Source organism: Onychomys torridus, chromosome 3, assembly GCF_903995425.1.
Source record: "Onychomys torridus chromosome 3, mOncTor1.1, whole genome shotgun sequence".
Classification (NCBI taxonomy): Eukaryota; Metazoa; Chordata; class Mammalia; order Rodentia; family Cricetidae; genus Onychomys; species Onychomys torridus.
In genome coordinates this window covers 146,236,237-146,247,332 of record NC_050445.1, presented here as the reverse complement: position 1 = coordinate 146,247,332, position 11,096 = coordinate 146,236,237, and the positions used below count along the sequence as shown (strand labels likewise).

General features: G+C 44.3%; 1 protein-coding gene across 2 annotated transcripts; it reads left to right on the top strand.

The window, feature by feature from the left end:
* Positions 1 to 259: 259 nt before the first annotated feature.
* On the top strand, positions 260 to 10,761 carry Gprc5d (G protein-coupled receptor class C group 5 member D). Of its 2 annotated transcripts, XM_036180325.1 has the most exons (4): positions 260 to 363; positions 1,249 to 2,186; positions 8,991 to 9,058; positions 10,498 to 10,761. In XM_036180325.1, exons 2-4 carry the CDS (start codon positions 1,292 to 1,294, stop codon positions 10,567 to 10,569), a joined length of 1,035 nt encoding a protein of 344 aa, XP_036036218.1. In that variant the 5' UTR covers positions 260 to 363; positions 1,249 to 1,291; the 3' UTR covers positions 10,570 to 10,761. The 2 variants fall into 2 exon arrangements, with proteins under 2 accessions (XP_036036218.1, XP_036036219.1); XM_036180326.1 differs by lacking the exon at positions 8,991 to 9,058.
* The last annotated feature ends 335 nt before the right edge of the window (positions 10,762 to 11,096 follow it).

Sequence of the window (11,096 nt, the reverse complement as noted above, 5' to 3'; positions counted from 1 at the left end):
GGGAGAAGCCCCTGAAATAGGCATTAAGCAGCTTCCTAAACACATTGGAGTAGTAAGGAAACAGATTTCCCTAAAGTCACACCTCTCTGGGCCAAGGCACCTCTGGTCAGCAGTAAATGAGAAATAATTGTTCTCACCAAAGGATTCTATGCAGAAAAGTTGCCGTGAAACTGGACTAGGTGTGTCTTTCTGTCCTTCCGGTTCTTTTTATAGACACTTCTGGAACCTGAGTGAGGTCCTGCAGGTCTTCCGCCCGTCTGAGGAGAGATTAAAGCGCCTGAGGTAGTCTCCTCCTTACTCACTTGCAGTCACAGCTCCACCACCACCACAGCCTCACTGGCTTCCAGAGCAGCCACAGAGGAGGTAAGCTGGAGTGGGCGCCTCTGGTGTCAGCTGTCAACTAGGACCACCACTCCTGCCAGCTGAACTTGGAGTAGGGGAATGGGGCTAGGAGTATTCAAATGCAACAGGGCATTCTGTATTTGTTGTTTGTTGTTGTTGTTTTATTTTATTGGAATCAACATGCGGTTGTTTTCTAGGACACCTCAGTTCAGTCAGGGATTTTAGTCCTAAATATCTGTAAGTTACTCGAAGGAAGGTGACTTTTTTGGTGAACAGATAACAGGTATCTAATAATAATAGCCCATTGCATTGGCTTGACTTGAATTTAAATGAAAGAAAAGACAGCCATTGCAGTTTCTGGGGAAGATGGCTGGCCTGTCTGCTTGAGGCAGGGCATCAATGTTTGAGACAATCCAATCAAGGATGCCTTGGAACCCAATGCAGCTAGAACTCCACTGATCAGACAAGAAGATTCTGTTTGCCTTCAAATGGCCTTTGGAAATTCTGATACAAAATAGATGAATTATCTGGAGTCCTCAAGGGAAGAGCATTCTGGCTTCGCTCTGCAGAGACAGAGCTAGGGTAGTGTCGAAGGGTTTAGGTTAGCTTTCTTCCGATCCTTGCTGTCCTATACACAGCAGCTGTAAATTTGGGGATAGTAGAGAGGACGGCATTCCTGTGTTTGTGACTATACTTGTATAGATCAGATCTTTATCCCACCCAGGAAGGTTGGTGTTTATAAAGTGTTGAGAGATACGTTACTCTCCTGTTTCTGGGTGACTGTTTAGTAAGGCCATCCTTGCAGATGCTCAGGTGTCTTCATTTGGAATGAAGGATGGGACTCCCAATGGGCATTCTTGTGGGTGGTTATAAAGTCATGAGTTATCTTCATCTTTTTTTTCACAGGAGATCAGACATCCATTTTCGTGAGGTCCACCTATAAGCCACCATGTATGAGGACTGTGTGAAGTCCACAGAAGACTATTACCTCTTCTGTGACAATGAGGGGCCATGGGGCATTGTGCTGGAGTCTTTGGCGGTGATTGGCATAGTGGTTACAATATTGCTGCTCCTGGCATTTCTCTTCCTCATGAGGAAGGTGCAGGACTGCAGCCAGTGGAACGTGCTTCCCACCCAGTTCCTCTTCCTGCTGGGTGTGCTGGGGCTCTTCGGACTTGCTTTTGCCTTCATCATCCAGCTCAACCAACGAACTGCCCCTGTTCGCTACTTCCTCTTTGGGGTTCTCTTTGCTATCTGCTTCTCCTGCCTCTTGGCTCATGCCTCCAACCTGGTGAAGCTGGTCCGGGGTAGAGTCTCCTTCTGCTGGACCACAATTCTGTTCATTGCTATTGGTGTCAGCCTGTTGCAGATCATCCTTGCAATAGAGTATGTGACCCTCATCATGACAAGAGGTTTGATGTTCGTGCACATGACACCCTATCAGCTCAATGTGGACTTTGTCTGTCTCCTGATCTATGTCCTCTTGCTGATGGCCCTTACATTCTTTGTCTCCAAGGCCACCTTCTGTGGCCCGTGTGAGAACTGGAAGCAGCATGGAAGGCTCATCTTTGCCACTGTGCTGGTCTCTATCATTATCTGGGTGGTGTGGATCTCCATGCTCCTGAGAGGCAACCCTCAGCTCCAGCGTCAGCCGCAGTGGGACGATGCGGTCATCTGCATTGGCCTGGTCACCAATGCGTGGGTTTTCCTGCTGCTCTACATCATCCCTGAGCTGTCCATCCTCTACAGATCATGTAGACAGGAGTGTCCCCCGCAAGGCAACGCCTGCCAGGTCCCAGTCTACCAACGCAGCTTCAGGATGGAGAACCAGGAACTCTCCAGAGGTACATCCCAGAGGGCCTGGGGCAGGGAGGGCAGAAAGATCCCAGAGGGATCTCAATGGCAAAGGCCAGATTGCTGGTGAGTCATGTCAAGTATAGAGACAAAGCCTTTTAGAACCAAGTGAAAAGATCTTCCAAAACAGGCTTTATGCAGAAAGAACAAGACAACAAGAATTAAAGGTTCTAGGTGGAAAGGAGTGACTGTTTCTGAAGCTTGGCAAAGAGAGTTGCCAACTCTAAAATGAATTAACTAAACTAGCGTGGGAGCACGCACAGAAGTGGATACTAGAGGATCAGGTGTTCAGAGTCATCCTTGGCGACACAGAGTTTGCAACCAGCTTGAACTGCTTGAATGTCTCAAAAACAATAATAAAATAAACAAACAGAATAAAATGAGTTAACCAGCCCTGGGTAGATCAGGCCATGCTAAGTTCAGACATGTTGGCTCTCAAGCACAAAAGTAGACCCTGGCAAAAGTAATGGACATTTTAAAAGTTTAAGTCTGAAAGCTAACTACCCAGATAAAATGTAAAACTGATTTGTGGGACTCGTGAGAGTCACAGAGTTCAACAACTTCTGGGTTTCTTTTTTGCAAGTTGTTCTCTGTTTCAAAAAAAAATCTTTCAAGGCTATGAAATGGTCCATTTAATCTGAATCCTAAGTAAAAGCTCAGATGTGTTGGCATTAGTAGACAGGAAACAACTGCTTACGTGACATTTTCTTGATCATTTCTAGGTCACATGTTTATCCATATATAAAATCAAGCCACCTGTCTCTGTTTTGTTAGGGGTTGACATTATCCATGATACCAAAGATGCTTGGTCCCTATCAACCTACAGGAAATAGTGGCTAATTTCAGTTATCTGGAACTGTATCAAAACTCATTAATTCCTCTTATGGAACATCTGACATTATCTACAGCCCAGTGCCATAGTTTTGCATCACTTTTGATGCCTTAATAGACAACTGATTTCTCCCATTTTATCTCTATTGTGTAACAAAGATTCTATTTTATATATTATATGGGATACATAATGTTCTCCAGGCTCAAAAACATTTAATATAAGCTTTCCTTTTAAGTACATACACTTTCTGAGCTATTATCTCTAGTTAATTACACATTCAAATTAAATCCTATCCAGATAAATGCATCTATTAGTTCTTTTCAGTTCAGTTGATGGAGAGTCAGAAATTGATGCTATGTATCCGTCCTGCAAAATTAAGCATTGCTATGGATACTTCACATCCGATTCCTGAGGTGCCATTCTTTAAGATTCCTTTCAGAGTTCCTACCCGAAGAGGGGATAAAAGTTACTATTTTCTCCTTTTGTTGTGCCATCCCGGAGACAAAGAAGTTCTTGCAGCATCCTAATATCCCAAAGCATGCTTGCAATGACCCTAATTCCCTGACCCCAAATGTTTAGGCATGTGTTTAAGGTGTTGTAGGGAGGGTACCACCCTGTCTCAAACAAACAAACAAGAAGATGTAAAGTGTTGCCAGGTGTGGTGTAACAACCTCATAATCCCAGCATTTGGGCAACTGAGGCAAGAAAGTCTATGTGAAGTTGATGCCAGCCTGTGCCTCAGGATGAATTCCAGGCCATATGAAGACTGTCTCAAAAACAAGGTATTATAAGGAAAGTCTCGGAGCTCACAGAAGTCTTCCATCCTTAATTTGGTCAGAACTATTGTACTATCCAATCAAAATTAGAAAATCCATTTCTTGAGCTGGGCGGTAATTCCAGCACTCAGTACTCAGTGCAGAAAAATTGATCTCTGAGTTCAAGGCCAGCCTGGTCTACAGAGTGAGTTCCAGGACAGCTAGGACTATACAGAGAAACTCTGTTTCAAATAAAACAAAAAACAAAGTGGGTGGTGGTGGCGCACACCTTTAATCCCAGCATTCGGGGAGGCAGAGACAGGCAGATCTAGTATACAGAGTGGGTTCTAGGGCATCCATGGCTACACAGTGAAACTCTGTCTCAACAAAAAAGGAAAAAGAGGAAGGAAAATAAATGCCATTTTAAACAGGAAATAGTCTGCCGATGACAGTTATTGCCACAGTCATTTGACATTTTGTGGGGGAAAAAATCAATAGTATAGTGCTTTAAAGATGCAAATTGCCCTCCAAGATTGCTCAGAGTCACCTGAAAATTCAGATCAGAGACTAGAATCAGAACTTAAGTCTGGGAAAATGCAATTATCAAAACATGAAGAGAGTAATTTAAATGCAACAGAAAGTGTAGGGTTGTTACAACTAGCTAGGGAAAAAGAGAAACCAAGCAGATAAGAGCCAGCACCTTGGAAAACTACAGGCGTGGTTGTGGCTCCCATGGAGGCAGCTGGAAGGCAAATCTCCTTGGCCCATGATCTTGTTTATTGAAGGAACGATCACAGTGTAAGGAAACAGGCGTGTGGCTGGGGAGAACAGCCATGCCCTTGTTCTCGCATCTGTCAGTCTCCAGCATCAGCACAGGTCTGGGATCCACTAATGAGTCATGTGGGGCACTTGGGGAAGCTCTGTGGAAAACCGCAGTCATGATTAAAGGCTTTCAGCGTCACACCTGTGTGGAAAGGTTAGGACAGTAAAACTGAGTTGGTGTTTCAAGTTTTATGCGCCTTTCTCATAGCCGATCCAGGCTCTCTGTCTGTCTCATTCTATCCTGAAACATGGCATTTTGTTCAGGTCCATGAGGCACACAGTGGCCCTGTGACTCTTCTGACTCACGCTGTTTGCTACCACAACTCCAACGGCATTGCTATTCGATTTACCGCTGGGCTCATAAAACCAGAATTATGCAGCCGAGAGAAAAGGAGTCAAGGGGTGATTAGCAGAGAATTTCACACGTGCAAAGAGATCTCTATGGGAGGCAGTTGTCCTACTGTTCCCCATCTCCAACTAAAAATGGGGAAAAATGAACTTGAACCAGCACATGAAGGATTGATACTAAATGGGAAAGTGAGAGATGGTGAAGGATTTGCTAAAAGCGATCAGCAAGAGGGATTAAAGACTCCATCCAGTTCCTGGAAGTCTTTGCAAAGATTAGGCTTTAAAATCGCTCAGAAGTAGCTTATGGACTTAATTCTAGACAACAACATCTGGATGTTGCTACAGGGCATAGCACACATGGGCAGATTTACTCATTGTAAATGTGTTTCCAAACAACTGGATAAATAGCTCAGTGCAGAGCTTACTGTGCAAACATGAGACCTGAATTTGATGTCCAGAACCCATGTCAAATGCCCAAGTGTGGTGGCACACATTTGTTATTCCAATGCTGGGGAGGCAGAGGCGGGCAGATCCCTGTGGCTCCCTGTCCAGCTAACCTAGACAAATCAGTGAGTCCTGGCCCATGAGAGACCTTGACTCCAAAAAACATGATGGACAGAGCTGGGATGATTGCTCAGTAGGTAAAGCATGTGTTCCAGAAGTGTGAGGACCATGGTTCAGATCCCCAGCATCCATAAAAATGCCAGGCAGACATAGCAGCCTTGTTATACCAGCCTTCACCAGGCAGAGACAGACAGGAGATTCCCCAGAGCAAGCTGGTTAGATGAGCTAGCCAGATCAAAAACCCTAGGTTCAAGTAGAGTCCCTGCCTCAATATGTAAGGTGTGTGTGTGTGTAGGGGGGTGATTCAGAGGATACTCATTGTCAATCTCCAACCCCTATGTGTGTGTGCGTGCACAGTCACAAGCATGCATGCACAAACACCACACACATGTAAAAATTACCATGGTGAATAGTGTCTATAGAACAACACCCAAGGTTGACTTCAGGCCTCCCCATACATGCATACACACACGTGCACCCTCACATACTTAAGCATGAACACACAGCTGTTTATTGATGGAATTTTCAAACCAGTTGTTCTTCGTAAGACTTCTTTTTTTTGTTTTGTTTTTGTTTTTGTTTGAGTCAGGCTCTCATGTAGCTCAGGCTAGCCTTGAACTCCTGACCCTGCTATTTCTGTCTTACCAGTGCTGGGATTACATTCATACACCCCACACTCAGCTTCACTTGAGCACATACATAGCTATGTATTCTCATGGGATTTGATTAATATTTCACAAGTTCAACATATTGTTAGGCACTGGGAATGTTATCATAAAGATATGTGGACAACTTCCAGGAGTCAGTTTCTCTCCTTCCACAGTGGTATCTGGGGCCCAAACCCAGGTTGGCAGGCTTTTATGGCAAATGTCTTTACACACTAAACGATCTCACATGTCCCCATTTTTTTTTCTTCAAAATGTACCTACTTTCTCAAAGAAAACCCAGTGGAATGAACCCAGGTAACAAGTTTTGCCTGCTCTTTTACAGAAAGCTTGTTTTTCTTTCCTGTCACTCTAAGATGTTACTGGAATAAAAAAAAAATTTTTTTTTAAATGATTTCCCACCAGTTGAGAGTAGAAAGATTCTTCCTGGGAGCTTGGGAGTCTAGTGGACAGGAAAATATGGGGGGAAGGTCAGTGAATGAGTGTCACCTTAGAGTTGGGTAGGAGAAAGAAATTCTGGTCTGCTGTTACATAGGGAGGTATACTGTGTATTATCTGGTTTGCTTTAATCTAAAAAAAAGAATTTGAAATGTTTTCATCATAGAGAAATGGCTAAGGACATACATGTTTCCCTAGATTTGAACGTTGTGTGATGTATACATATATGGAAACATTACATGGTCCTCATCAATGCACACTTAAGATTACATTACAGGCACTGGTGACATGGCTCAGTGGGTAAAAACACTTGCTGCCAAGCCTGACCACTTGAGTTCACTCCCCAGAACCTACTTGGTAAAAGGAGAAAACTGACTCCATAAGCTGTCTTCTGACATCCACACTTATGCACACACTCATATTTACCCCCATACACACACACACACACACACACACACACACACACACACACACAAAGAAATAAAAACGGGCAAAAATGTTGAGGATATAGCTCAGTGGTAACAAAACAACAAAAAATACCTCACTGGTTAAATGGTTATAGGTGAGGGCTGAAGACAGCTCAGCTCTTTTTTTCATTATTATTATTAGTTGTTGCTGTTGTTATTGTTGTTGTTCTATCCTAGGTCTCTGGGCTATCCGGCCTCTGGGTCCTGGCCCTTAGGGGCAAGCTTCCTTACGTGGTATGGGTCTCAAGCTAGGCCAGTCATTGGTTGGCTACTCCCACAATTTCTGCGCCACCTTTACTGTAGCACATCTTGTAGGCGGGACAAATTGTAGGTCAAGGAGTTTGTGGCTAGATTGGTGTCCCAACCTCTCCACTGGAAGTCCTGCCTAGTTACAGGAGATGGCTTATTCAGGCTCTGTATCCCTATTGCTGGAGTCTTGGCTAGGGTCACCTTCATAGATCATTGGGAGTCTCCATGGCACTAGGTGATGGCTGAGCTCTTAAGAGCAAATAGTGCTCTTGCAGAGGACTGAGGTTCGGTTCCCAGCACCCAACAGACATCAATTGTTCGCATCCTCAGGAACGTAGGGACAGACTTGTTGTCGTGATCATCAGGCTTTTCCTTTTATTTCCACCAGGAAGCAACACAAACAAAAAGTTAAGGGAGTTGACAGACAGGGAGAGGACAAGTGTCCCTCTTGAGAGAGAAAAGGGAAGCAGACAATGCAAATGCAGGTCCAGGCCAACCTTCTTCAGGGCCCAACCACCAGGACTGCAGCCTCTGAGTGTGACCACTACCGACACAGCTATGTCTGTGAACACCCAGACACAGCGTGTATGGGGTAGGTGTTTGGGCTGAGAGACAATTTCCTGCCTTCATAGAGACTGCTGCCCAGTTGAGGAGACTGTCACTAAACAAATAACTGTGTATTACAATATAGTATTTCTCTAGGGAATTCTGTCTCTGTCTCTCTGTCTCTCTGTCTCTCTCTTTATGTGTGTATGTATGTGTCTATGTATGTGTGTATACATGTATGTGCCCTTAGGTACTCATTATTTGTGGTGCTGGGAATCAAACCCAGGGCCTTCCAATGTTGGGCAAACTCTGGGAATAATTTTTTATTATGTCCAGTTTTAAAATTTGAGTCCAATTAGGCTGGGCATGATAACACACTCCTGTAAACCCAACACTCAGGAGACGGAGGCAGGAGGATCACCAAAAGTGACTGAGGCCAGTCTAGATTACGCAGGAAGTTCTCAACCAACCTGGGCTGCAAAGTAAATCCCTTCTCAAACAACAACAACAAAAGTGAATCCAAGCTTGTAGAGAAGTCAACCTGCAGGGACAGTTGAAAGTCTATGACCCCAGGGGTCACTGTTAACTCCAAGACAAGGCCATGCCAGCCCAAGGGTCGGGTCCTATTCTGCAGTTACTACATACCCATGTGCTTCTCCTGAACACATATTCTCTAACCATATACAACTTTCCTTCTAAACATTTCAAAGATTCTTTTAAATTAGATTTTTTTTTTCAAGGGCTGGATGTGGTGGCACACACCTGTCATCTCAGTAATTGAGAGCTGGAGGGAAGAGTATCAGAAGTTCGAAGTTAGCATCAGCTACATACTGAGTTTGGAGACAGCCCAGGCCACATGACACCGTGTCTCAAAATAACAGATGAGGGAATTAAATGGATGAATGAATGAGCAAAACCATTGGGTTGGTTTTTGTTTTTTGTTTTTTGGTTTTGTTTTTTTTTTTTTGTTTTTTGGTTTTTTTTTTAATAGCTGCCACAACCAAGTAGTCCTTTTAAAGCACCAAGTGCCAATTTGCAAGCCACTGAGCCTCCTCATAGTCCCGGTGACTCCAACACTAACACAGCCCTTCCCTCCTTTGGCTTTCAGCCCGAGACAGTGATGGAGCTGAGGAGGATGTAGCTCTAACTGCACATGGTACTCCCATTCAGCTGCAGGTAAATGTGCTCAACTCATTCACCTAGGAAGACATGGCGAACACTCTTTCCTTTTACTGACCTGAGGGAGAACAGGAAGGGACAAGCTAGACTCAAGCCACACCAGATGGCACAGGAGAGACCCTCAGCTTAAACCCCGAATCTCCTCCCTCCACACCGTTACCTCAGTGTATTCTTCACAGGAAGGACCAAGTCATGCATGGAGATCTGTGTGATACTGAGGAGGCTGGATAAGCTCTGCACCAGGGTCAATGGAAGTCTGTAAATATGCATGAGCGTTGAATCTGGTTTTAGTATCAGCTATGTAAATCTATCCCCTGTACCCTTAACATCCCCTGTGAATTGCTCTTAGCCCTGACAGTCCAGGCCATCCTGAGAACAGGGCTGTGTCTCGTTACCATCTGGAAGCCCAGATGGATGAGCCAATTTTAATCCTTCCAGGCAAAAGCAGAGGGAGCTCTGCTGAGTCGATTGGACATTCCACATCATGCTGTGACACACTGAGCTGTGGTGGCTCAGAGTAAGTCAGGTCTAGAAAGCCCAAAATTACCACACTGGGGAAAACCTCCTCCTGTGTGGGGACCACAAGCATCTGAGATCCAAGAGTAAAAGCCACTCTCTCATCACTTGTCCACTGAACTTTATGAGGACACTGGTCAAGCTCAGCTGTCCCATCTGTAACTGAGAATCTGTGTCTCCCTGAATGGCACTTAGGCCAGGATATAGATAGCCACACATCATTTGCTCTATTCAACTCTGGCAGTGGGGGATGGAAACGGGGAGCTTTTGCATAATGAGGAAAAAAAAAACTGTTTTTATCCATTCCTTCAGAGTTTCTTGGATGCATTTCCAGTTCCAGGAATCAGCTATTCCGTGGCCTTGCCAAGAGAAAAAAAACTTATTAATGATGAACAGTGAAATCTGATATAAATAGGTTTATGTAATGGTTAGTTCCAATGTCAGCTTTACACAGTCTGGAATCACCTGGGGAAAGAGCCTCAAGGAGGGATTGTCTACATTAGCTTGACCTATGGCTGGAACTGTAGAGGATTGTCTCAATTACTTTACATAGTATGAAAAGTTCCAACCCACTGTGGGCAGATCCACTCCCTAGGCAGAGGATCCTGGACCACATAAGAGGAAAAATAGAACCGAGAACAAGTTAGCAGGCAGAGTGAGCATGCGTTCATTTCTCTCTGCCTTTGACTGTAGTTGTGATGTGACTAGTTGGTTTTGGGTTCCCAGCACCTTGGGTTAAAACCTGGAATAACCTTTCTCACCTGAGTTGCTTTTTGTGAGGCCATTTTATCACAGCCACAAGAATAAAACCAGAACGATCTAAAAGGTTTTCTTTTTTTTTTAACTAACAAAGAATTAAATGATAGTGAAATGATAATATTTGGCTCAGAAAGTTGCTAATGGCATCCATTCCTTTCCAGACTGTTGATCCCAGCCAGGAGTATCTCATCCCACGAGCTACACTAAGCCCGCAGCAAGATGCAGGATTATAGAGCTACCTGAAACAGAATAAACACAACCTGGAAGACTGTGTCCTGACCAACACAACCCTAACAGGCTCAGGAGAACTCATTGGACACACTGTCAATGAAGTATCCATCCTGTCTCTCTTTTTCCTTGCCCTTCTGGACCCATCTTCTGAAGTCAGCCCTGTCCTGCACAATTACAGTCTTGTTGCCACCCTACTTTACTGTGTCTTCTGCATTTATTGAACTGCATTTTTGTCTTTCTTAGCAATGCTGGGAAGAATTAGTGTCTCTTATTAATGGGACTGAAATAAACACCTCAGTGTGAAGAGTTGGGGGTCATTCTAATGTGACAAAGGACGGAAACGAGCAGGCACTTGGAACTGGATTGCACCTCTGGTTGTTCTTCAACCGTACTAAAAACCATACCTAGAGAATGCTACCAGCCTAACTGTGCTTAACAGTTCAGTTCAAGCCCAGCACAGTGGCACATGCCTGGAATCACAGCACTAGTTACCTGTAGATTGTGTGGTAAGTAGTTTCAACTCTTCCTT